The sequence below is a fragment of the Topomyia yanbarensis genome, unplaced genomic scaffold, assembly GCF_030247195.1.
Source record: "Topomyia yanbarensis strain Yona2022 unplaced genomic scaffold, ASM3024719v1 HiC_scaffold_431, whole genome shotgun sequence".
Lineage (NCBI taxonomy): Eukaryota > Metazoa > Arthropoda > Insecta > Diptera > Culicidae > Topomyia > Topomyia yanbarensis.
In genome coordinates this window covers 1-26,817 of record NW_026683638.1, presented here as the reverse complement: position 1 = coordinate 26,817, position 26,817 = coordinate 1, and the positions used below count along the sequence as shown (strand labels likewise).

The 26,817-nt window shown below is 39.0% G+C and overlaps 3 protein-coding genes across 4 annotated transcripts; 2 read left to right on the top strand and 1 right to left on the bottom strand.

The window, feature by feature from the left end:
• Positions 1 to 1,928: 1,928 nt before the first annotated feature.
• Positions 1,929 to 4,269, top strand: LOC131695557 (synembryn-like). The gene is made up of 3 exons (XM_058984094.1): positions 1,929 to 2,527; positions 2,586 to 2,760; positions 2,813 to 4,269. Exons 1-3 carry the CDS (start codon positions 2,085 to 2,087, stop codon positions 3,800 to 3,802), a joined length of 1,608 nt encoding a protein of 535 aa, XP_058840077.1. The 5' UTR covers positions 1,929 to 2,084; the 3' UTR covers positions 3,803 to 4,269.
• Positions 4,270 to 4,396: 127 nt separating this feature from the next.
• On the bottom strand, positions 4,397 to 5,964 carry LOC131695558 (NADH dehydrogenase [ubiquinone] 1 alpha subcomplex subunit 9, mitochondrial-like). Its single transcript, XM_058984095.1, has 3 exons — positions 5,812 to 5,964; positions 4,636 to 5,705; positions 4,397 to 4,569 (listed from the first exon to the last, which is right to left on the bottom strand). Exons 1-3 carry the CDS (start codon positions 5,849 to 5,851, stop codon positions 4,474 to 4,476), a joined length of 1,206 nt encoding a protein of 401 aa, XP_058840078.1. The 5' UTR covers positions 5,852 to 5,964; the 3' UTR covers positions 4,397 to 4,473.
• Positions 5,965 to 21,961: 15,997 nt separating this feature from the next.
• Positions 21,962 to 26,215, top strand: LOC131695559 (syntaxin-12-like). Of its 2 annotated transcripts, none has more exons than XM_058984097.1 (5): positions 21,962 to 22,134; positions 23,665 to 23,986; positions 24,050 to 24,215; positions 24,278 to 24,536; positions 24,598 to 26,215. In XM_058984097.1, exons 2-5 carry the CDS (start codon positions 23,721 to 23,723, stop codon positions 24,774 to 24,776), a joined length of 870 nt encoding a protein of 289 aa, XP_058840080.1. In that variant the 5' UTR covers positions 21,962 to 22,134; positions 23,665 to 23,720; the 3' UTR covers positions 24,777 to 26,215. The 2 variants fall into 2 exon arrangements, with proteins under 2 accessions (XP_058840080.1, XP_058840079.1); XM_058984096.1 differs by having other exon boundaries at positions 23,662 to 23,986.
• Positions 26,216 to 26,817: the final 602 nt, after the last annotated feature.

Sequence of the window (26,817 nt, the reverse complement as noted above, 5' to 3'; positions counted from 1 at the left end):
CAAATCTGAAGCAAATCGGACAAGTCTAGCTACCGGATCAACCTGCCTGAAGTTTGTATGGGATTTTTCAACAATTTACATGGAGAAAACACACTAGCTCGCATTTTCGCCACTAGGTGGCACTATATGCATCGTATTATCACTGTAAGTGATAATACGTCAAAATAACTCGTCGAAATGTCAATTGACGATAGGTTCATTCGGAGTGTTCATTTGTGTTTACATTTTGCTAGCGTTGCCACCGAATGGTGCTACGCCACATCGCGTATGCGCATGCTGGTCGACTTTGCTACTGCTCAGTCGGACTTAAACTAGGGATTGCCCCTATGTTTGAGTAAGCCGGGCAAACGAGTGGATCACAGGTTCGCTTGCTTCCGACGGCGGGGCGGCGGCCACCTCGCCTGTCGGATCCTCAGCGACTTTGCGCCGCTTCGCTTCCTAGGCCTCGGTTATACTGCTAAGCCGCACTGGTACACTTTAAACAGAGGTTCCTGAAGGGCATCGGATGGTTACCGGAACCCAGTAAAGTTCACCAGGAAATGTGCTGGAATTCGGACTGGTTCTAATTCGTATTTCGACTCCAGTGACACAACCGATTCTAACTAGAATTGGTTCTGTCCCTGGAGCCGGAATACGAATTATAACCAGTCAGCATTCCGGCTTAGCTTAATTGGGATATTTCCTAAAATTTAATCTGAGAAATAAAAATTTTCTGGTAATGCTCCAGCACCCCGTTGAACCCTAACGATTTTGCCACCTGGGCGCCAGTTTGACGATACGGAATGAACTTTGTTTACTTTCGACAAGTTTTGATTCGAGCCAACAACATCCAGCGTAAAGCAGGCCCTAAACGAGCAGAATTATTGTCAATAAATCGATCATTGATCAATATATTGATGGTGTAAGGGCCTCTATAAAATATTGATCATATAGAAATCAAATGGGATTGACGTATTGAAGTTGTTTTGTCAATATTTTTATTGAAAAAAATCCTGTGTCGTGTAGGGCCCGCTTAAGCGATCAGCAAACGTCCATTGTTGGACCCGTCCCGAATAGAATTTTACAATAGCGTTTACCCTACACTGAAAAAAATCCAAACGTTAATTCTATTTTCTTCAAACCGCTTAAAATTCATATGAAGAAGAATTGCTATTGTTATCACGCGCACACATACCTTCTACGTGTCAACTGTATAAACTATGTAGGCACACACATAAGTTATATGTGCATATTGTTATAGAATGGGGTTTTATGTGCCTAATAGTTATGAAATGTAAATGTAAGATTAATCTTTCTTGTAAATACACACATTAGGTTTATGTGCCAGCAAATAGTGTCTACATGCCCCCGTTAATTGCAAAAATCTATGTGTAAAATCAATAGGCATAACGTTTACTTTTTTTTGAGTGTACAATCAATCATGAAACAATAAATATTATAATTATTACTGTTTCAACATTGTTCGACGCAGAGTTTTCGAGAAAATAAATGTATGGAAATAAAACGAATTTTTAAATGTTAAGATACATAACTACCCCCCTTTTCTATACTGTAAAAGTCGATTTTACATTGAAATTTACTGTACAAACGTTTAAGTTTGTTGTTTTTGTATTGTAGCATAACACTAGAATTTGTTGTAAATTATTGTAAAATTACTATACTGTCACAGTGAAAATCATGGTTTTGTTACTGTCCATTTCTATTCGGGTGTTGAACGATTTTGAAATTGAATTTTCACAGTGGAAATCCAGATAAATCTGGTAGGTTGACATTCCTGCAGGAGGTGGTAGGTTTGGCCACCCTGTTTTCGCTATAATTCAACAACACATATGCCGATGCACAACCCTGAGTATAAATCGATTTCGATTAAACTTTGACAGCAATACAGAAACAATATAAACAAATAAATTTATTGATTATAGTGTTACCATTATTTACAGTGTCGTATTTATTATCTGCATGTAAACTAATCTATATTGAAAATAGTTAATCCAATTAAGTTATTGATTCGTACCAATCATAATTATTGACTACTTTCCTGTGATCCTTGCCTTCCTCTCTACATTCTCGTCAGCCAGATCACAATGGATACAGACACCCTGAATCGACTGCTGGACGGAGGCCACCCTCAGCTGGGTGCAGCGCTGGCACAATTCAATAAACTCAATGCACAGGTTTTCAATTTCTCCCATCTGACAACCACTGGCCAGTGGGTTCTGCTGTGGAACAAGTTCTTTGAGTATCTGACCGTTCCAACCATGCCCTGGTTGGTACAGTGTCTAATAGGTATCAAGATTCTCAGTCGGGATAAAACCTATCTGAATGAAACGGTACACTCGGAACAGTTGGATTGCTTGCTAAATCTGGCCGGCATTGGGTCCGATAGTAATGGTACCGTGGGCGAGGATGTGCAAGTGGAGGCACTGAAATGTTTAAGTAATTTGATATTCCAATGTAGGAAGTGTCAGGAGCTCTGTTTGACGAATGCTTCGACTGAGGGAATTTTGAGGAGGATAAGAACGTATAAGTAAGTGATGGAGGGGCAATAGTGTAACGATTGAATTGCTTATAAACATTTATTTTAGGGATGGTAGTATATGCTACGATATCCAATATTTTGATATGAAGGTGTTGTTTTTGCTGACAGCTATAAACTGTGATATTCGAGCAAAAGTTCGAGAGGACCTTCATGGATTAACCTATCTTGTGGAAACATTGGATTTGTTTATGAATCAAGCGGCCGACGCAAAAGAATTTAACGTAACTAAGTATATCATTGTTTGACAACCGTTTCTAATGCGCCTTTTTGTAGGATAAAGATCTTGAATTGGTTAACGAAGTGTTGAAGGTTCTGTTCAATTTGACTGTTCGAACTCCGAACAATGCAATACCGGAGGAAGAAGAAGCTAATCAATTCCATCGACTGGCGGTCATCATCCATGATCTGTTCTTTTACCGTACGCTTAACAGAGATAAAATAACTTCTCTTCAGTCGAATATTGTTAATCTGCTCACAAGCGTTCCGGTAAGTTGTTACAATGAGCTGATCACGCCGCTCAGTCCTGATGATATGGAGAACAGAACCGTTGTGCCGTTTGAAGGAAAAAACGCATACGTGCTGCATGTTTTAGTTGAATTCCTACGAAAACACTTCCAAAAAGCTGAGAAGAAGTCCGAGCAGTATGAACTATTATCTCCAATTTTAACGGTTTTAGTTAAGGCAGTTCGAGCATCCGGTCTTAACAGACGATTTGTCCGTTCGATGATTTTGCCTCCGCTGGTAAATGTTATGGAGCGACCAGAAGTAGGAACGGAGCTTCGAAATTATATTTGCTCTTTACTGACAAGTCCGTGCACACAAATTGCCGACCTTTCAGCTGAATTGCTGTTTGTACTGTGCAAGGAAAACGTAGGCCGCATGATCAAGTACACTGGCTACGGTAACGCTGCCGGATTGTTCGCTAATCGTGGACTGCTCGGAGGTCGCCAAAGCAATACCGAACAGTACTCGTCCGACTCGGAAGACAGTGACACGGAAGAGTACAAGCAAATCCAGCATTCCATCAATCCGGTGCTGGGATGCTATGAACCACCAAAGCCAAACCCACTCGAAGGTATGTCCGAGGAGCAGAAGGAGTACGAAGCAATGGAACTGGTTGCCTTGATGGATCAGTTGCAACGGCAGGGCATAGTGCAGCCGTGTAAGATCGGTGAAGATGGACGACCACAGCCAGTGGAGCACATTCTAGAGCTACAGGATGAAATACCCGAACAGCAACGGGACCATAAGCGTAAAACCTAAAAGAATGGCACTCGTCCTAGCGTATTTGTGTGTTGCACTCCGTAGATAGAATGAATTCTATAACAATGCGGACTATGCTCATATTAAGATATCAAATTAGCTGTTCATATTTCGCCAAAGAGAATTGAACAATTAGAAAATTCCGGACGAACCGTCACTCGCCAAGCGCAGATGTTCATTTAACATAAGTAAGTCGTTTACTGACGCGACGTATAATCAACAAGAAATGGGTTTTTCCGAATTTCACTTTAAAGAGTGAAGGACGGAATTGCACTTTGGTTAATGATTCAAAAATCGTGCGATATATTGAATGTATTTGGTTACAACAAGCATTTTATAACTTGTTCTCGGTAGTTGGTATAAACCCTATCTGACCGGTCCCGTAACAATCCGATATATGTGTAATTTTTGTACAACTTTCGTTATAATCATAAAAGTATAGAAGCTTTTAGATGTTCGTGAAATAACGATTTTTTACTCTGGAAAGAACAGCTCCATTTTTCATATTAACAAATCCGCAAATTAAAATTATCCCATAAGCAGCCAGTTGCAGAACGTTGGCAACAGAGCCCTTTCCTCCTCAAAACAATCTGATGTTAAACAAGTTTTACGGATTTATTCTGATAGATTTCAAATGTAAACGCTGAATAGTCCCAATAGCACCCCTCTCCTTAGTGAATGAACGGTGGCGGTATCGGTTTCTCAAACTCGCCCAACTCAGCATCGTAGTAAAGGGCTGCTCGATATGGTCTCAACTCCCATGGAACCTGCAAAGGTGCAAAACATGTGACTAGTGGACAATACACAACAAAACACACAAACGCTAATATTACCTGGTCCTCCATCAGCGTCATATTGACGCCTAAATCTTCTAGCGTTGGAACCCCCTTCTCGACATCGTCAGTCACGTACTCGCGCTCCACTCGTTCGGTGTGCAGTTCGCCGACGGGGAATGACGGACAGATGAATTCTGTTAGACGGACCCTCATCATAAATGTCGGATCGTATCGTAGATCATAGCGCCGGTAGCCCCACCAGTCTTGGTCCTTACGCATCTCCCGGTGGAACCAGTCGACCAGGTCGCTTAGCTTGTACCGGCGTGGACCGACCGCTTGGTAGGTTTTGCCCTGGGTGTCCGGATCTTTGATCGCATTGATGATGCCTTGCGCAACGTCCGAACAGAAGACCGGTTGTTTGATAGTTCGCTCACCCTTATACCAAAGCGGCATGGCACGGAATTGTCTGCGCCAAATGTGCGAGTAGTACCGCAAAAAACGATCCTCTTGACCATAGATATCCGACGGTCGGAAAATGATGGCCTCCGGGAACTCTTCACGTACCGCCAGTTCTCCGTAGTATTTCGACTTGAGAAATTTGCTACCATCCTTTTTCAAAATTGGTGCGGGACTAGCAGTGGCATTCATGCTAGACAAATGAATGAATTTCTCTACGCCAGCTTGCTTGGCGATGCGAGCTATTCGACGGGCTCCATCCACATGAACGTCCTGGAAGGTGAAATTCTTCGTCTCCCAATCGCGACCAACTAGATTAATCACGACATTCGAATACTTGACCGCTTTGTAAATCGATTCTTCGTCGCAAAGATGGTACGGATGGAATAGTACCTGGCCCAAATCCCCGACAAGCTTAAGACGCAACGCATCATAATGGTCACCGCGGTATGGGATGATCACCTGGGACCCAATTTTTCCGAGCTTGTTACACACATAGCGTCCTAAAAATCCAGTACTGCCGAACACGGTCGCAACGATACCATTGAAACTGGACCGACCACCAGTACCACGTTTCAGCGTAGCCAAATTAGTGCTTTTAAGTTTGCGTGGTTCATCCGTGCTGTAATTGGTCTTCAGACAGACGATTCCAAGTGCTCCGGTCTGCTGTTCTGGAAGCGAAAATAATGTCAATAGAAGTAACCTAAACAAATTACATAACATAGGAACAACCGACAGAATCGGGACCCTTGCACACCGAACTATTATTATACTTACTGGCAAGGTTGATGCCGTTTACCAGGATTAGCGATGCCATCGCGAATGCGACCTTTCCACGATTGAATAGGTGGCAAAAGTAATTCCTTCCTGTCTCGTTCGATCTCCTCGGATGGCGAAGGAGAAAAAATTAAAACCTTTTGCTTTGACAGTTTGTGCTGCATTGCTGTCATACGAGTTTGATCGATTATTATTTTAAAATGAGCTGCTATAAAAACAGTTTGAACCAGGGATGCCAGATGGGGAGTCGTACAAGTCGATACAGATCTTCCATTAGGGCCTAAGTCGCAATGTACTCAAATGTAGAAAAATCAGTTTCAATATTCAACGATGCTTTTCTAAATGTAGCTGTTATTGTAGATATAAATTACTTTATGACCATGTTTTTCCAAAGCATCTTTGGTTAATCCTTATAACAATATAACAAAGAATTTGATTCCTATGTGTTTTAGTGGGTAGAAACTAAAAGAATGCTTACGCCCAATTTGCATTCCAGTCATGATTTCGCCCTTCAGCAATCGCCATTTGCGAGAGGGCTAAACCGTGAACATGATTTTCAGAAGGGCGCGGTAAATGGGCTAAACTGACTCTGTCTTGCTGGGTAGGGCTGGGTAAATAGTCAAGCTTGACAAGATATTTTTTAATAGGGCTCAGCAAATGGGCGCATAGAAACCCAATGCAAATGAAAGGGCGCGTGCATTTTTTCTTCAAATTTTATGAAAATATCGAAATATTCGAATGTTTATGTGTAGCAACCACCGAGTAGACGTGATCACAATAGATATTAATAGGGATATTTAATTTGGAAAAATTGTGCCAGTTTTTCATATGTATTGAGAGCGGGTGTCCTTACGAGTGCACTCATATTATTCTTAAACCATAATTATTGTTTTCTGATTTTCAAATTTAAAAAGCCAAATTAAATTCAACCAACAAACTGACAGTTATCCTATAAAATGACGTATCTGCAAATATCTCGTTCGCCTCATTGTTAACCGGGACAGCACCCCACATAGCATGATCTGGTACTTTGTCAATCCGCTAGCAGCCTGCCATTCTAAGTTTCATCTGCGAACTATGGTAGATCTGCTAAGGCAACTTATAGAGTCGTGCAAGTCGCATGGGTTTGGATGTTTTGTTGTCATAAAAGGAAACAAACTAAAAAATGTTTTTTTCAATAGCTTCTGGCCTAAAAATTGATAAAGGACTGAGATATTAACTCGCGATACTAATCTGCATCAGAATATGCCTTAACCAGCACACCCCTAAAGATCCCTATTATCATTCATATTATAGAACCTCCGTTTACAGAATAATTTTGTGAATAATAACCATTCGCCCTGTTCTGTCAAAAAATGTTAGCTTAGCCTTTATATTCCATATGAGAAGAAGGGCCTCCTAAGTCGAAATTTTGAAGAAAATGAATGTTTCGCCGTTTTGTTTTCTTTAATTATAAATCGATCTATAAACCATTTGAACTAATTTTAGTAGTATTTTAGTCGCATAATGCTATAATAGCGAAAACGCAGTTTGTTTACATTTGCGATACAAGCCCTAATGAAAAATCTATGTCGAAGCACAGAGAACAGACATATAAGCTAGAACAAACTTTCCCGAAAAACATGTGTAAATATTGAAATGAAAATACGCTGAAAATCACCATCGCATACAGGTTTGCATGCGTGAGTCACCATTGTATTTAAGTTTGCATACAAGTCCCGTGTAGCGATTGCTGGCCGATCGAAGCGCCGACCAATGGCAAATTGCTACTTTCTGTTGTCATTTCAAAGCGACAGTTTAATTTCTTACACAAGTTGAAAACTTTACTTGTATGTCAGTTCTCAGTGGTCGAAGTTTTCGTTTTGATTGTATTGCCTCCCAGTAAAGTTCAACCAGAAATGAGCCGGAATTCCGGTTGGTTCCAGGTAGTACTCCGGATCCAGTGACACAACCTATTCTAGTTAGAATCGGTTGTGTCACTGTAGCCGGAATACTAGCTGGAACCAGCCGAAATTCCTGCTCATTTTCGGCTGAACTTTACTGGGTTGTGGCACTAAAAACTCGATTATAACTAGAAAAACTCTAAAAACAGAACTGCGGACAGAAAAACAGCATTTTTGGCAACGTATGCCCCGGCATTGTATGGCAACACGTCCAAATAAGCAATGCTCGATTGGATTCGTTTTTTGGCAGCTAAACGCGAATCCAATCGATTCAAAATGGAGTCTCCGCAGTTCTCTTTCTAGAGTTTTTCTAACCGCACTGCTTAATTATTCTTCTCATAGACTGGTTAGTTCAACTGGTCTGCCTTTGAAAGTACCATCTCTATCACTTGAAATACATGTGTTTTGACAGCTCGCAGTTTGATCACTCGCACTTTGAAAGTGCGGAGTCCAGGTTAGTGGGAAGTGCGCAATAATTGGGCCAGTACATGAAGAATAAAATTCATAGCTTTCCTTTAATTCATAAAAGTCATTTTCTTTTATTTCATACACCGGTGGAGCTCATCCTGCTAAATATAATGACCCAATTTGTAATTTTGTTTATTGGGGGCTTTAACCAAATGGTCATTCGCCCATTTTGAAGTAGATGGTTGAAGTAAATATTGTTCGTTTCACTGAAGATCCACCCAAGCAGATAATTCAAAAAATTATCACATGTAACAATCGCTCGAACCAGTATAATGGCTAAGTTACTGTTACAGTCGTGATTCGCTGGTTGGGCCACAGCCTTGTCCAACTAACGAATTTTATTCGCTAGTTGGACCGACTTACAAATGCCAACAACTCTCCAAAGGAGATGTTGGTAGTGTAAATGTATCTGTTCACATCTCTAAATATTGTCAGATTGATTGTCAAAGTAAATTTGACACGAGATTTTGACATTCAGATGCTTGCACAATGGTCCAACTAGCGGAGGTCCAATTAAAAAGCGGTCCAGTTAAAATTGTCCAACCAGCGAATCACGACTGTATTCATTTATGATGACATAAGCATAAAACTTTAAAGAGAAATTCCTGGAAAACCGCCAATGACCGAACAGTTCCCAGCAGTGAAAGAAAAAAACCTATTTTAATCCACCTAGCGGTGCAATTGTGCCTTTCTCAATCATGAATCACGAGAATGTGTGCGTTGTTTATATTCATTAAAAACTTTTAAATGCATATATTACATTTTATTATTATACATCACATGACAACTATATACAGGAAAACAAATCATTATTCGAGTTCTAAAATTTTGTAAAAGAAAAAACAGCCACGCTAATATTGAACTGAAAAAAGGTGCGAAATCGGCAAAGTCCCAAAAAGTCGATTTTCATAAATAAATTTTTTTCGAGATAACATAAAATCTCGACGTTTCATGCATTTTAAAGATGTTTGGCATCAAAAATACGAATTCGATTTCTGAAATTTCATGGGGTCTCCCCTTTGAAAAAAAATTAGAGTTCCGACATATATGGGAATTTCATATGTGACCGGACGATTTAGTCTATATTTCCGGACCCATATAAGCGATCCGTACGAAATTTTATAGACATCTGTGGGGATATTATAGCTATCATTTGGGACTAAGTTGTGTGAAAATGTGTGAAAATCGGCCCAACCATTTTCGGGAAACTGATGTGAGTTCGTAAATTTTGAAAGATGGCCGCTTTTCCCGGACACTTCCGGAACCGTCTATGGTGGTCAATGTAGTCAACGAAAGTTTGGTTGGCCGTCGGTGACCTAGAACAGCAAATTTAAGTTGTTTGAGAGATATTTTAGCGAAATTTTTACCTTTTTTGCTTTCATCGGAGTATCGGTTTGAATCACAATTTGCTATGTGATCGCAAGCCACAACCTGTAACTCCGGAACCGGAAGTCGGTTGGGGATAAAATTTAAAAGCCATTTACGGGGACGCAACATCTTTCATTTGAGGCTAAGTTTGGTTGATTCGGTCTAGCCATCTCCGAGAAACCGATGTGATTGTTAGTCTGAATTTGGATACTTCCGCCAGGGCTTCCAGAACCGATGATGGTGGCCAATGTGACCAAAGAGACTTTGAATGGCTGTTAATGACCTAGTACTACAAACCGAAGCAGTTGTGCTTACATTTTGGAAAAATTTTCACCATTATACATTCATTGCAGAATTTCTTAAAATCGACATTTTCTGCGTGATCGTACTCATCACCCTGTAATTCCGGAACCGGAAGTCGGATCCATTAGAAATTCAATAGCAGTCTATGGGAACGTTGCACCTTTCATTTGGGACTAAGTTTGTAAAAATCGGTTCATCCATCTCTGAGAAAAGTGAGTGAGATTGTGTTCTCGTACACACACACAGACGCACATACACACACATACATACACACACACATACATACACGCACAGACATTTGCCGAACTCGACGAACTGAATCGAATGGTATATGTCACTCGGCCCTCCGGGCCTCCGTTAAAAAGTCGGTTTTCAAAGTAATTGCAATACCTTTCTATTGAGAAAGGCAAAAAGGTGCGAAATCGGCAAAGTCCCAAAAAGTCGATTTAAAAAAAAAAATTAAAGGGTTGTGTACAGGACACGACCACGGTGACATTAAAAATATAGCTTTTTTATCTATCACACATATCGACACACGTTCTTGTTCACTCGCCTGTTTTCATATGTTACAATTTGCTATATACCCTCCCCATTAAAACATAATTTATTGAAGGTCTTTTAACGGTAATCTATTAATTAATCAAGTATCTCACTAGGTGATTGGCATTATTTGGCTGATCCATCTAGTAAAAATAGGCTGGTCTGTCCAGAAAATATATTCAAAAGAAAAGTTCCATATTGAGAGCTGTGATGAGGAAACCCACGCCCGCCAACGGAAATATACAGATTCTCCATAAAATATGAAATTTCATTTTCCATTTAAATTTTCAATAATGTACTAATGAACTTAAGTAAACAATCTTAAGTGTAAGTATTTCTTGATCGATTAGTGGTGGAAAAATGAAATTATTTGATAAATTACATTGTTATGCAACGTTCGCACTACCAGTTAAAACGGGTTTTTATGCTATCTTGGTGACATTTTTCTTGTTGCTAATTATTAAAACGTGTTATAACTCTGTAGTGTAAACATTGTATTATTAAACCAATTCTGCAGCGTTTTATGTTATATAGGTGTTTTATGTGGTAATAGGACTGACATAATTATATCTTCAGTACAGCGGTTTGTTTCATAATTTAAAACAGATTTATTTTAAAATTTAAATTAGTATACCCAACCGTATTTGTTGTATACGTTAAAACGCAATTAGAACTGTGTTTTAAATACATAGGGTAGGACAGATATTCTGACTGGTTAAACTGGGAAAACAATTTTAAGCCCGGTAACGCTTAAGACATGGCTTGAATTTGAATCGAAAAAGAACACCCGCTTCAACTGCTGCTGGGACGGTAAGTTCTGTTTTAAAATTTTCCGTTGTGTGCAGTACGAAACAAAAGTGTTTGAAATTAGAAAACAAAAAGTTCTGCTGGGAATGTGATTGTTTCCGATGCAATTACACTCAGATTTTTCACGCAGGGAATACAGGCCGTGTAAATGAAAACCGCGTAAATTAAAAAAAAAACGCGTTATTGAAAACTGCGTAAATTTCAAAATCCGCGTAAAAAACCTAAGTGTACTCTCCTATATAAAATACTACGCTGCTGAACAGTGCAATAACTACAGAAGCACGTTGTCAGATGCCTTACTGATAAAAAACATATAACCGAAATATGAAACATGAAAACATATTGGCTCTTTACCCTACGCAGCTACAAAGCGCCGTAAACATGGATTAACAAGTTACAACGCACACGCATGCATAAAAATAAATATATTTTTTTCAAACGCAACACTCTTAAGCAGCACACACCGTATTGAATTAAATCCAAACCACCCCGCCCACCCACTTTGCAAATCATTCTGTGACACCATGCTGGTACCCGACAAATCCGCACACGGCTACCGCTGCCGAAAATGCATAGCGTCTACCGCTTATTGTAGTGCCCAGACGCTGCAGCCATGATCTTACCCGTTCGACATAAGAACAAAAACTGATTCAAACGGGTACGCGTCACCTCTATTTATAAACTAACCGTATATGGTTTAGTCACTTAGGTGCGAGTGTGTGCAAATGCCAACGTTACCGAAAATCGATAGCGCTTATTGCATCGCCCGGAGACGACATTGCTCGTGTGGGATAAGAGCAACAACTGATTTAAACGGACATGCGTTGCTTCTATTTATGACTTTTCGTGTTTCATTGAGCAACTAAGCTGCCCTCCTTTGACGGCTGTGTCTGAGAAATCTGCCTCACGAATGGTATTTTTCCCGTTTTTTTGTGAACTTTTTAATTTTACCAATTTCCAAAAGTCTACTTTTATTGGGGAGATATTAAATTATTACCAATATTTAAGTTAGGTGTTTCTGAATCGGTTGGTGTATGAATGATTAAAATCCATCTAGTAATATCGGAGTTATAAGCGTGCAAACCTTACATAGTTTCGTTACATGGGAGATAGTTTAGATTTTAGAATGACACCTAGCCCCAGATAGTGGAGTAAGACATTTTTAATGTCAAAAAAATCGTTGTAACATAAAATCTCGACGTTTCATGCATTTTAAAGATGTTTGGCATCAAAAATACGAATTCGATTTCTGAAATTTCATGGGGTCCCCCCTTTGAAAAAAATTTTGAGTTCCGGCTTATATGGGAATTTCATGTGTGACCGGACCGTTCAGTCTATATTTCCGGAACCATATAAGCGGTCCGTGCGAAATTTTACAGACATCTGTGGGGATAATATAGCTATCATTTGGGACTAAGTTTGTGAAAATCGGCCCATTTCCGAGAAACTGATATGAGTTTGCTAGTTATGAAAGATGGCCGCTTTTCCCGGGCACTTCCGGAACCGTCTATGGTGGTCAATGTAGTCAACGAAAGTTTGTTTGGCCGTCGGTGACCTAGAACTGCAAAGTTAAGTTATTTGAGAGACATTTTAGCGAAATTTTTACCTTTTTTGCTTTCATCGGAGTATCGGTTTGAATCACAATTTGCTATGTGATCGTACGCCACAACCCGTAACTCCGGAACCGGAAGTCGGTTGGGGATAAAATTTAATAGCCATTTACGGGGACGCAACATCTTTCATTTGAGACTAAGTTTGGTTGATTCGGTCTAGCCACCTCCGAGAAACCGACGTGACTGTTAGTCTGAATTTGGATACTTCCGCCGGGGCTTCTGGAACCGATGATGGTGGCCAATGTGACCAAAGAGACTTTGAATGGCTGTTAATGACCTAGTACTACAAATCGAAGCAGTTGTGGTAACATTTTGGAAAAATTTTCACCATTATACATTCATTGCAGAATTTCTTAAAATCGACATTTTCTGCGTGATCGTACTCATCACCCTGTAATTCCGGAACCGGAAGTCGGATCCATTAGAAATTCAATAGCAGCCTATGGGAACGTTGCACCTTTCATTTGGGACTAAGTTTGTAAAAATCGGTTCATCCATCTCTGAGAAAAGTGAGTGAGATTGTGTTCGCGTACACACACAGACGCACATACACACACACACAGACATTTGCCGAACTCGACGAACTGAATCGAATGGTATATGTCACTCGGCCCTCCGGGCCTCTGTTAAAAAGTCGGTTTTCAGAGCAATTGCAATACCTTTCTATTGAGAAAGGCAAAACTCTTGTGATTGGAGAGTAACGGTTTATCCGAAATTTCCACTCAAAGTGAATTTTAACAGTTGGCTTTTATGCCCTATTCCTATGTTTGTCCAGAAATAAAACTAATTATTTTAAACGCTTGACATCCTCCTCATATATCATGCATATGTTTTGTTCAATTGGGTAAATAAACCATAAGCAGTTTTTGATTTTTTCCGATGCAGCTGATGTTAAAGATACGTATTTGCAATCATCGCCAAGTGAAAAACAATAGAGGAGGCTACATAAATACGGAACTCTTTGTTACCGATGCTGTCACGACGCTTAGAGATGCTCAATTTAAAACTAAGTGTAGCTAAATCTGCTGTCATACCATTCCCAAGTAACCATAAGCATTAAGCCACTGCACAATATTGGCTATCCAGCTGTTTACGTGCCATAATGGCGGTATAAATTGTTTAGTTCGTAATACGTTTAATGGCCCTTTTTTGACAATAATCGTTTATGTCAACCGTCCAGTGAGATTAAGTCATCTTACGTTAGTCCAATGCGTTGGATGTTTATTCAATGAACGTCCGACATCTTCAACTGGGCGTTTCTGTCAAGCTGGCGTAAACGATTATTGTCAAAAAGGGCAATTAAACGTATTAAGAACTGAACAATTTAGACCGCTATTATGGCACTTAAAAAGCTGGATACATTTGCACTAATGTTGCATTGATACTCCATTATAGCATTAACAATACAATAAAGGTTAATATTAGCATCATTAATGCATACATTATAGAGTACGATTTGCCCACTACTCGGGTTCTGATTTCCCGGCGACCCTTCTTATCAGGGCGGCATAGAGGTGCCTCTACCGAAATTTTGGCTTTTCGTATGTAAAGAAAAAAAGTATGCAAACAAAATAAAGGGTAGGTTTCGGCAATGCAGTCATAAACGAATTGCGTTGATTGTTTGTTACCTTCGCCGACGTTTCGACCCTTGGTTTGGGTCTTCTTCAAGGGTCGAAACGTCGGCGAAGATAACAAACAATCAACGCAATTCGTTTATGACTGCATTGCCGAAACCTACCCTAGATTTCACAAAGTCCAGTCGAAACATTCACACCAAACAAAACAAAATAAATAAATAAATAAATTAACAAAGCTGAAAGCCTCTAAAATAAAGATATATTCTCCACTTCACTGCTGCTGTTGACTTACTGCTGCGGGCGGAAAGGTGGGAGGTCTCGTCCGACCGGCCGGGACAACAACGGCCGAGTTCTCCCGGAATTACTGCTGGCTGCTCCGGCAGCTGTCCTTAGCGATTAGTTAGGGAGGTGGGCAAGGCTCTTTTGTAGGAACCTCCCTAGCGACCGGCCGAATAATCGCTGGGCCCATTCACTCCCCGTGAATGGCTCAGGTAGACACCGCAGTGACCTACATCAGGTGGATGCGCTGTCCAATATGCTTCGCTCTCTTTGACGATTAGCAGTGGAAGAGAGCAAGGCTCGTTCGGCTGATCCTTAACTGCACGAGCGGCTTGGCGTATTCAGGGTCCTTTATAATTAGCCGGGGAAGCGAGTAGCTCATTCACGCGAAAGAATTGTGCATGTTTGATTCTATAAATTATTTCTTCATTTTTAATCGATAAAAATTCTTTATTGTGAACCAAGGAATTTATTAAACCAAACTATTTTTTTTTGGTTGGATCAACCAAAATATCTTTTGAATCAATCTTACAAGTTTTGTTATCTGTGCTTTTCGAAAATCGACAAAATTATTGTTTGTTCCAAACAAATCAGTGATTCTAACAAAAGCATGCAGCTAATTGATTCAAAAGGACTAAATGCATCACATCAACAGTCCTTGTTGAATTGAAACAAATAAAAAATAAAAGTTTCTACGAAGAAGAAAACTTTTCCCACGTGCGTCAATGCTGGAGAAATTCGCTATTTTTAAATCAGGGAATTCAGATTTCGGTAAATTCTTATAGTGCTCAGATTTTCCGGACTCGAAGGGCGCAAGTGCAGCTTGAAAATAATCATGATGTAGCACAAAGGTTAGTGAATAAATTAAGTCGAATGCACACGTGCGTTTTATGGTGCCTTCCTCTATTCCAGGACTCAAACAAAACACCCTGTTTGGCTTAAAAACGACAATCGCAGAACTGAAAACACGTCACCGCACCAGAGATAAATAATACCCGTTCGAGAGGGCAGTTTCCTGTATTTCACCATCTCTGGTCCAACAGGAAGACACAGCGTATTCGTGCGCCTTCTGCAATCTTTTTGGAAAAGCCGAGACTCTGAAGCACTACATTATAGCGCATATCTGGAATAAACTACGCGCACGGCCAAAGGTAATACATAAAGGGACGGTGATTGGAATCGTATGCGCTGCATGTAATAAAATTTTATTTCGTTCCAAGCAAACCTACTCCGGAACGGGTTTGGAATCCCTTATGGATTCTCACTCAAATGCAACAAACGATTGAGTCGGAGTCGGTTGTTGCCTTTGAGCTGGAACTCATAATGAATCCATTCAGAATTCCTAACTGATCCCGGAATGGGTTTGACTGGACCATACTGCATCCATTCAGGATTCTGAAGCAGTTCCAGAATGATTTGACTGCGTAAAATTAATGCGTTTGTAGCCTGTTTTTAGAGAAAGGCCAATAAGTCAATGGCAAGTATTTACTTTGTGAGGTTCATTTGTACTGATGTTATCTGTTGTCAGCGAGTAATGGTTTGTTCTAAATTTGTCACCATGACAGTTGGCCTTTGGTTCCTATTAAATAATAGGCATATTTTATATACAATAAAATTGGTTTTGCTTCAATATATGCTATGCATTGATTCAAATATTTGTTATGTTTAAAACAATAAAAGAGATTATTTGATTTAACAAACATGTTTTTTGTATTGAACATTTGACATGCATTGATCCAAATATTTTATTAGTTTTATTCAACAAAATGAGCTCATTGATTCAACAAAGTTGTTTGTTGTTTCGATTGTTGTTATGATAAAATCAATAAAAAATTTGTTGGTCCAACTATTTTCCATGTTTGATCCAATAAATTCTTCAGAATTATTTCAACAATTGTTTTATTTATATAAACATGTATTTTTTTATTGAACACAGAACAACTTGGTAAATTTATTATTTCAACCCTCATATTATTTGACATTAAAAATTTTTCTGCGTGTTAACGATTGGCTTCCCTAATCGGCTACCCGACACCAGAACATAGTCCTCGAACCACGGGCCGCCACTTTTGCGGGAATTTTCTTCCGCACACACGCCTTACATTAGCGGGCTGGATTTTTCCAACAACGAATTGGTCACCACCGAAAACAAAACTGACCTGCACAGTAACGTTGTCCGAAACAAACTGGCTCACCCACCGTTTCGCGAATTCAGTACACTTTTCGACAGCAAGGGAGAATTGTGCACTAAAACACTTAACATCGTTATCGCGTGGAAATCTATATGTTACTTATTCACAAATGTTTAACAAAAATTACACCTACAGTCGTGATTCGCTGGTTGGACATTTTTTAACTGGACCGCTTTTTAGTTGGACCTCCGCTAGCTGGACCACTGTTCAGCTAAAAGTATCTGAATGTCAAAATCTTATGTCAAATTTACTTTGACAATCAATCTGACAATATTAGAGATGTGAATAGATGCAATTACACTAACAACGTCTCCTTTGGAGAGTTTTTGACATCTGTCAGTCGGTCCAACTAACGAATCAAATTTGTTGGTTGGACAGAGGTGTGGCCCAACCAGCGAATCACGACTGTATATGAACTAACAAAATCGTTCACAAACAAAATATAAACAAAATTTTACGCAAAAAGTGAACGATCATATGGAACAGCTGTGAGCATAATTTACCTGAACAAATACACTATATCCACGCAGTGCGAAATTGTTACCCTGACAGGTTACAACATGCACAGCCGAAATATAGCAATATCGCTTGCTAGGTATATGTATAAAAAGCTGGTATAAGGTGTACATGCTTCAAGGATCTTTAAAGCATGTATGCTTTACATATGCATTTAATGTCACTATATAACAAATATAAAGCCGATATAATGCTATATGTGGGATTATTCGTTATGCCACTTCTCTTGAAGATTATATTCGGCATATTTCATTTCATTCGAACATATGAAATATAGCCTAGAAAGCAAACGAGGGACGAGGCAAGGTACCTCGAATCAATGTTGCTGTTCAACTAAAACCTGATACAGTAGATTTACATTAAATTTTACTGTTTTAAAGAAAAAAATGTGTGGAAGAAATCGTTTTTTTTAATGTTATGGTACTTAACCAACCCCCTTTTTGATGTAGGACTACGTCTTTGTTTTCGATATGGGGGTGCACTCTGCAAATTCTACAAAAATGGTATGTAACGAAAATTGGTCCAATTTTAAACGCATATAATTCAGCCATCTCACGATTAATTTTCAAATTTTTTGCGCAAATCGCCCGACATACTTCTAAGAATAGATTCCAATAGATAAACCCAAAGATTTTTGATAACATAGCATTAAAAAATTAAATAATATACAACCTAGTCAAAATATCGCGCATTAACACACAGAAGATAGCGCTTCCCAAGCCCTGTACGACGAATTGGTGTACCTAGCGCGCAACGCTCTGTGAATGACGTCATCATCGACTATTTAAAGAACGGACTTGGCCAGACACGCTCAGTTCCCTGTTGAACGGCTGGCGAAGCAGATCACTGCGCTGTGTTTTTTACAGCCAGTGTAGCTGAGCTAGAAGTCCGTTACACTGGCTGTGGAGGGACGCTACCACAGACAAACAGACATAACACATTGAACAAAAATCCAATATTTCTATCACATTTTTTTAAAGCATTCTTACTAGCCACTAGCGCTATCTATCGTGATTCCTGCTCAACTTCTTTGCTCACCTCATCGAAGATAGCGACGCTGGTTTCGTCACCTTTGGCAGGTAAAAGCTTCTCGACGAAAGTTTGTTTGTTTAAAAGCATTTGACATAATAACTATGCTATGATATAAGTTGATTAGTTAAATTCAAATGCATGTTTATATAAATGTAAATAGATGTTTATTTATGTTTAAATCAAGTTATACAATAAAAAATGCGGGAAAATGTTAAACACCTAAGACAACTTTATTCGGGCAAATTGATACGAATTCCTTTCCTTTCTTGTCGGTAAAGTTCGTTTCGATCGTATTTTTTGTTTTAATTCAGTTTATCAACCAACACATCGTAACATTGCTGACAGACGTACGCTTCATACTGATTGAAACTGAGGTACTGCTTTAACCGTATTTTCACATTCTGCCGATTTTGCTATATGAACTTTTTAAATTTTTGCTTAAACACGGTGAATGCTTGGAATCCTATATTGTAGAGTACGGTGCTCGGAAGCGTTGTTGCATTTTTTATCCTGCAGAAAATATACAGTGAGCTGTTCTTATCTACCTCGCCGGGTTCAATATAGAGGTGTTTGCGACATTTTTTGTGCTGAATATTTGCAGAAGCAGCATCTTCCCGTAATCTAAAATAGCAGGAGTTGATCACTGTTAATTTAATCTAACGAATCTAGCTTACCATTGTCGAGGATGTGAAGCATTTTTGTACGCTAGCGACTGGAAGTGATCGGAACTTAATAAACGATTTTTTACATATTGAATTCCTTCGAGATTGAACCGTTCCAACAGTTCGTCCGAGCGACAAGGTTGCACCTAATGCGCACAGCTGAAAACAAGCCTATTGTCTTATGGAACATTAGCAAAACTATATATAAATTACCTACATTTGTGGATTGCGTGGAAACCGGAAAAACGATTTTCCAATTGTTGCACCTTCTCTGTTTGACACATCACGAACTCGTACCGGCGACCCATTTTTACAAAGTTATTTACCCGACTACTACGTTCAAGCTTCTAAGAATGCACCGTAGCGTCACCACACAAAGTGTGGCGTTCCTGCACACCAACATATTTCAAAAATTATTGTTTTCAACATGGGCGATGGTGAATTTCAGAGTGTTATGTCTGTTTGTCTGTGACGCTACCCTGTGTCGTCCAACAGGCGACCGCTCCAACTGCTTCCTAAATGCCGCTGTAATTTTGCCAGTAAATTTTTGGTTTAACTAGCACATGTATTTGCTATTTGCGCTTGAAATTAAGTAATGTAGTGGCAGTAATAAGCTTCCCATTTTGGTTTGAACGCAAGGACAGTTTTTAAAACAGGATATGATTAATTAGTTTAGCTCATCTAAGCAATTTTATCAATTCTGTAATTCAAAAGAAATTTTACGGAACTTGGTGAATTTGGCCCCACTTACAACTGGTATAATCAACCTGCACAAAGTGTTCCATAACGCAGGGCTGTTTTTTGGAACAAAATGTGCTTTCATTCAGCCCTTCGCTATGCAAAATCACGATATTATGACAGATGGACTAAGCGCGGCCGTTCCTTTCAATCGGGAAAGGCCGCGTGGAATTTTGGTGAAATGCGCTAATAGTGTCGTGGTGGTACTAGTTGTCTCTTTCGCTCTACCCATCATCATCAGTGTTGACTCATTTTGCATTGTACGCTTGGGTTCAATGTTTGTGACGAATATGTTGGTAGGTAGGGGTAGGGGAACTGGCGGTAAAATGAACACGTTAAGCAAAGTCATTATTTTCTAACTAATAAGTGAATGAGATATTACGATCACCTTATATGTTTCTTGTTAGACATGTTTTGTACATATCTGGTAAAAATACTTCGTCATAAACACATTTTTTCAAACATGATTCTTGATTTCTAAACATGTCCAAAAATGAGACATGTTTATAGCGAGTGGGTAAAATGATCATGTGGCGGTGGTAAAATGAACAGCTTCTGATGACCTGCAAAATGTCCTGTATGTATGCAATGCGCAGCGTTGGAAAGCATTTTCCGATCAATGCTGATATCCCAGCAAATCATGAGCTTTGCACACAGGGCATTTTGCAGGCAAAAAATGGGCACGGAAGAATTGAATTTTCATGACGTAATATTAACCATTTTACAATCCTGTGGCATCGAAACACATCTACAAACTTGGGGTTATCCATGGGTGGTTGGAATTTTAAGGTCTGTTTGAGAGCAACTAGAAAGCTTGGTCTATACATGAGATGTGATTATATTGCCTAAAATTTGATTTTTCTTCACCGGTCCGGTTGTTTTTCCCACACACTAAGTACTAAAATAAATATTTTACATTAAGTAGTATAGTCCTACGTCTACAGTTCGTGCAACCCCATAGGGATGCCCCTTGTAGTTTTTACTGTAAAAGTTGATTTTACATTGAAATTTATTGCCTATCCCGAGATAAATTAGCGTTTCGTCGATTTGTTGCTATATGTGACACAAATGTGTGCGAACGAAACAAAAAAAACGTCAAACCGTTTTTTCGCTTGCACTAATGCAAAGTGAACATGTGCGTAATTCGGCGCACGGTTTGGTGGCACATGGCTGAAAAGTCTCGATGTGGATTTTAGAAAAGATTCGCAATATTGTAGAAACGATTGTTGTTGTTATTATTTTTGTATTGTAGCATAACACTAGAATTTACGGTAAATTATTGTAGAACTGCTGCACCGTCTCAATGCATATCATGGTTTAGCTACTGTACATTTCTATTCGGGATAGATTATTACGAACAAGATTATTCTGGGCGCCATTATGGCACGTAAAAAGCAAAGAGAATAGTGAAAGAGACGAAGAGTGAAAATCAGTCAAAACGGCAACACTCCCTTTATGATGATTTCAACACTAGAATTTTGGCAACCGCTTCTACAGGCAGCACTTTAAATGACTCCTATTATATTTTGAAAACAAACCGTATGTCGATCGATGGATTTGTTTATCAAACGATGTGCATTTCGAAACAAAGAGATGAAATAATTCTAAAGCTTATTTTTACTCATACATATACTCTAGAATGCACCTTACAATCACGATTGAACTAAATTCTGACGAAAATTCAAATTTCTTTTTTGATAGAAGTACAATACTTATCTCCTCCAACTCAGGCATGAGTAATGTTTATTTACATTGCACGATTGGTCTGCTCAATAAGGTATTTTTGGCTTCACACTATTCGTCTCTTTCCCTATTCTATTTGGTAAAAAGCTGAAGTTTTTTGCTCAGTGTGCCAAGGCTATAACCCAGTTAAGCTCAGCCGGAATTGAACTGGAATTCTGGCTGGTTTCAGTTCGTACACGGGCTCCAGTGACACAACCGATTCTAACTAGAATCGGTTGTGTCACTGGAGCCGGAATGCGAACTGGAACCAGCCAGAATTCCGGTTCATTTCCGGCTGAGCTTAACAGGGAAACTCTAGTCGGAATTGGGTATCAAATTACCTGATCACGAGTGCTTCATTTCAACCGTGTATAGTTAGTGTTTTTGTTGTTCAAAAAATGACAGCTGTGATACGACGACAAAGTGATTCACTTGGGTGTACTGAAGCTTGAAATTCCAGTTTTTGCAAAAATTTGACCATTTTTCAGGTCCGCATCGTTTGATTTGATAATCGCTAGAAAGTGGTGTGTATTTTGTTAATTGAACACGCAAAGTTGCTACATGTAAGTATGCAAATATGACTAGTTTTTTGTGTAAAGAAAACCTACTGTTGCACAGGGTTCTAATTCGTCAAATCCGTTCTGGCTCATTCATCGTTTATCGTCATACATACTATATAGGAAGGTGTCATTGATGAAATTAGTAGAACAACATTGATAACATTGGGAATAACTTTTTGTCCCTTGTAATTGTGGTATCCATGAATTCACTTCTAATGTGAGTCAAACAAAACGCTTCCTTGATCTGGTGTACAGTGTAAACCAACAGATTTTAAATTATTAAAATTACAAAATACTGTATATACTACAAGGTAGTAGTAAATACTGAATCTAAGCTTTATCAACTAAAGCAACAATTAAAAAAATAATTGTGGAAGCGGGTTGCGGTATGTAGATTGTCCTTAGTCTGGTGTGACTAGAGCAGACAACCATACTTGTCAAGATGCAGCCTATAATATAGTATTATATCGCGTTAGCGCCAGCCAGAGCGGTTGGTCGGTGTAAATAGATTCGTAGCACTAATAAAACTTAACAACTGTCATCCAGATTTGGAATTTCAGCAATGTTGATGTCCATATTGATAGGTTGGTGTTTATAATATATGCATATTATTGCATTTGGACTACATTTTTCATGTCCACCTATTGTCTAGCAGGGCATTTTCTATTGAAATGCAAGACGTTAAAATAGATCACGCAATTTTATACTACCTTCAAAATAAAATTGTTTTTTTTCTTAAAAATTGCTGTGGGTTCAACGTGTTTTATTCCTCTCATCAGTATCTAGCAGCCGTCTTGACTATACGAGGTGTTTGTGTTTTTGGCACGCTATATGGCGATCAAGGTGGTTATCACATGCTGATGAGATGATTTCAAAACTTTAAGCACAATTTATTGAAGTAGGTGATGTGCCCTATTTCATCAACGGTTTGCTTCTGAGTTCTGATTCCTCCTTTAGGAGAGATGGAGTGTTTGGCGATTTGTATCCAAAGATGAACCAAGATTATCAGTGCCATTCCAATACAAACGAACAAACAACCTCTCATATCGATAAACATGAGTGGCTCGTTCGAAATGATGCTGACAAAAAATTCTTACTTAATTTGGATACCTAATATTGATTGGCCAGATTGATTCGTACTAGATGCGGGTAATTCCTCCGCTCATCAGAAGTGGCCAATAAACTAAAAGAGAATTCGTCCGTCAATTATAAAGAATTTTATTTGGATCATTCACTTGCACACACGTACACAGTCTGGGTTAAACAGTCCATTTTTTGTGTGACTGCATAACCCTTCTTGTATGACAAAGACAAAGCCAACGGAAGACGCTTAATCTCTCTCTTCTCATCCCACTTTCACTTCTCTTTGCCGTCAATCGTAAACTTATCTCAAATTTACTCGCCTATCTCTTAACAGTAGACAGCGCTTCACCATTCAGTCTGATTTTCATTTTAGTCAACTTACAATTCAATCCTTCTGAATAAAGTTCGCAACATTTTTTTTCAATTTCTCTTATCGGTGTACTATAGTAGTGCCTGCGTAATACAAGTCAGGCGGCTGAGAGTGCAAACCTGCAGCTCCCCAACTGATGTCACGCGAAGGAACAGGATTGTCTCGCAGCGGCAGTGCCAGTGGGCCACGCGATTACGGAGCGACTAGTAGCAGTGCGGTGACCAGCATGCCAGCGGCAGCGGATGCCAGTAATTTCGGCGGCTTCAGCCCGACCGAGTTCATCTCGCTGAGTGAGTCCATAGCGGCCAACACGATCTTTGTGAAGCAAAGCTGGCAGTTTCTGGAGAAGGCTAACCGTACCGTGGGCACCCAGAAGGATAACCAAACGTTGCGGGATAAAGTGTAAGTGGGCCGTTATTCATATTTGGTTTTATGTTGATTAATTGTAAATTTTTGTTGTTTTAGCCACGAAATACAAACTGGAACGAATCAAAGGATATCCACCACCAGCAAAGATTTGCAGCGGCTGACGATAGTCGTGCGCAGAGGTGATAAGCAGCAGAAGCTACAGGTCGAGAAGTTGACATCGGATTTCACACATGTAGTACAAATGTACTACAAAAACCAGCAGGTACGATATTTTTGTAGTTGGTCGATTGCAATGTTTACATCTCACCATTACTTTATCCTTAGGTCATAGCGGCAAAAATGAAGCAAGTCCTGTTGGTTAACGCCTCCCAACAGGATGATCTTAACGCGTCCGGTTTTGGCGACAGTCAGGAACAACTTCACCAGCGGCAACAGCAACAGCTACAGCAGAGTCTTCAGTTCGAGCAGGACATGCTGCTGGAGCGGGAGATGCGATTCCGGCAGATTGAAGCTGATGTGTTGGACGTGAATCAGATTATGGCAGAATTGAGCAGTCTTACCAATTTGCAGGGGGAGGTTGTTGGTAGGATCATTTGAAAGACATTGACATTCCTGAATACTGATGCGTTAAATTACATTTTCAGACACCATTGAGAATACAATAGAACATACGGTGACGAATGTGGAATCCGGTGCAACGGAGCTAGCCAAGGCGGCTGAATATCAGAACAAATACCGCCGCAAGGTCATCTACTTGCTGATACTAGCTGTGATATTGGGCTTGATAGTAACGGGAATAATCGTCTCTCGGCTCAAGAGCTAAATGGCCGACGATCAGTACATGTTTCTGTTTCATACATCGTGCAGTATGCACATAAGTTATTTTATCAATCTATAATATTTGTTCACAAAAGGGACACAATTTTGTTGTTAAATATAAATCTAGGTAAAATATTTTCCAAAAAACTAGTATAATATGTAGTTCGACTAAAATCTGTTATGCATATTTCTCTTTGGTTTCTAACAAGAAGCAAATAAGATCCGCCATCAACCATATACTGTTTTGAGTCTCTCGCGATGCAACTCACATTAATGATACGCAGTCGAATGTTTTTGTACGTTTGAATAATCAAATTTAAACATTTCGTAAGATTAACCATCAGAAAGGCAAGCTGTAATCGTGACTTCAAGAAGCGTCGCTCCTAAGACCCAGTGAAATCAAAAACCTTTTTTTCTGTCGTTTTATCAGTGAGAGAATTAAAAAAGCCAAAAACGCTCGATCATTACTATTTTTAACTACACACAGAAAAAAAATCTTGGTAAAAGTAAGAGTGATCCGCTCTTAGAAAAAAACAACCAACGCCTACTATTAGGTTGAAAGTAAAACTTTCAAATTAATCAACAATAATAATCAAAATAAAAGTTTTCTTTAAGCTAATGAAGAATAATAATTAAAATAAAAGTTTTATTTTCAAACTAAGAGTATGCGTTAGTTGTTTTTTGCTAAGAGTGAAAAACTTATTTTTACCAATATTTTTTTTCTGTGTGTACAAGTTCAAACATTCAAACCAGAGAATTGTACCCAGGCGTGTTTCCGATATCCATTGCCTCTCTTCACTCTCACTTATCTGATAAACCGGGTTTACCCGTGCGTTAAAGCTGGTTTAAAAATAAAGTGAGTGTGGAGAAATCGGCCATAACAGTGTAGCTTGACCCAATCCCCTTTACTGGAACACCGATAGAATCAAGTAACGATCTTTTTGTGTTTTTCTATGTAAAAAAATTATTGCAGGTCATTCTGATGTTTTCGAATTTAGGAAAAAAAGTTGCATTCAGAATGTTGAGCCCTATCGATGTATGTTATCAGATAATAAGTTTCCATTTCATTAGGTGACCCCTTGAAAGACATTCAGCGTTTGCTTAGCAACATATTACTAGTTTTTAATAATTGGGTAGGTGGTCAACAGCTATGAATATATCTTCAAAAATCGTGACAAATATTAGCGTGACGAATGAAAATTAATTTAGAGTCATGTTAATAAAAATAAAAAAAGTTACAAATAGTGGTTATGACGAAGCTTAATGTTATATTACATATTACACAAATGCGAACATATTTTGATTCGACAAATCAATAATCATCTAGACACATATACCTATTTAAATTTAAATATGTATTGTAATGATAGAAATCGACTTGAACATTGAATAAATATCATTATGCAACTGATCACGTTGATTCTAATGAATCACACATTTCAGCCGCGCAGAACTATTTATGTTACTGTCGATTTGTTTATTTGTTGTATCAACATCAACAGATCCCTTGGCCGCAATGGTGGTTCATAGTCTAGTTTAAACTAAGGATGGACAAAAACTTATTTTTAATTGCATTTCTAGTCCAGTGGAAGTCAAATTCTGTGGTAACTCTATTGAAAACTCGCTTAAATCCGTGTACACTGGCGCCCAACCAAATCGAGCCATTATTATTGCTTGGAAATTTTTCTACACAATTGAGCATTACTACACGTTTGCATACCTTTTAGTATAGTAACATGGATCCTCAGCATTTGACCGATGAAGAACTCAACTACGAGTTACCCTTGCGTCATATCAATCAATTAGGCACAGCTACTCGGAGAATTAAGGGAGTTAAGCTGAAGGTCTTAATCCATTAAGAACTGTTAAACAACCTATATGTCGCATACTATGAATGCAGACTAACGTTCCTGATGTGATCGTCTTTAATCCGTCCCAAAGCTTTTAGAAGAAGAGAAATTAAGCTGATAGGCCGAAAACTCCTGGCTTCTTCATAGCTTGAGTACCTAGGGTGAACATATCAGACGAGTAAAAACCCAGCACAG

What these genes read in the sequence shown, in the direction of transcription:
- LOC131695557 (XM_058984094.1), top strand. Translation starts at nt 2,085, where the DNA reads ATGGATACAGACACCCTGAATCGACTGCTGGACGGAGGCCACCCTCAG. An exon ending in AGGAGGATAAGAACGTATAA is followed by an intron (nt 2,528 to 2,585) that starts GTAAGTGATGGA and finishes CATTTATTTTAG; the next exon opens with GGATGGTAGTATATGCTACG. An exon ending in CCGACGCAAAAGAATTTAAC is followed by an intron (nt 2,761 to 2,812) that starts GTAACTAAGTAT and finishes GCCTTTTTGTAG; the next exon opens with GATAAAGATCTTGAATTGGT.
- LOC131695558 (XM_058984095.1), bottom strand. Translation starts at nt 5,851, where the DNA reads ATGGCATCGCTAATCCTGGTAAACGGCATCAACCTTGCCA. An exon ending in AAACGGCATCAACCTTGCCA is followed by an intron (nt 5,706 to 5,811) that starts GTAAGTATAATA and finishes TTTCGCTTCCAG; the next exon opens with AACAGCAGACCGGAGCACTT. An exon ending in TGACGCTGATGGAGGACCAG is followed by an intron (nt 4,570 to 4,635) that starts GTAATATTAGCG and finishes GCACCTTTGCAG; the next exon opens with GTTCCATGGGAGTTGAGACC.
- LOC131695559 (XM_058984097.1), top strand. Translation starts at nt 23,721, where the DNA reads ATGTCACGCGAAGGAACAGGATTGTCTCGCAGCGGCAGTGCCAGTGGG. An exon ending in CAAACGTTGCGGGATAAAGT is followed by an intron (nt 23,987 to 24,049) that starts GTAAGTGGGCCG and finishes TTGTTGTTTTAG; the next exon opens with CCACGAAATACAAACTGGAA. An exon ending in TTTGCAGGGGGAGGTTGTTG is followed by an intron (nt 24,537 to 24,597) that starts GTAGGATCATTT and finishes TTACATTTTCAG; the next exon opens with ACACCATTGAGAATACAATA.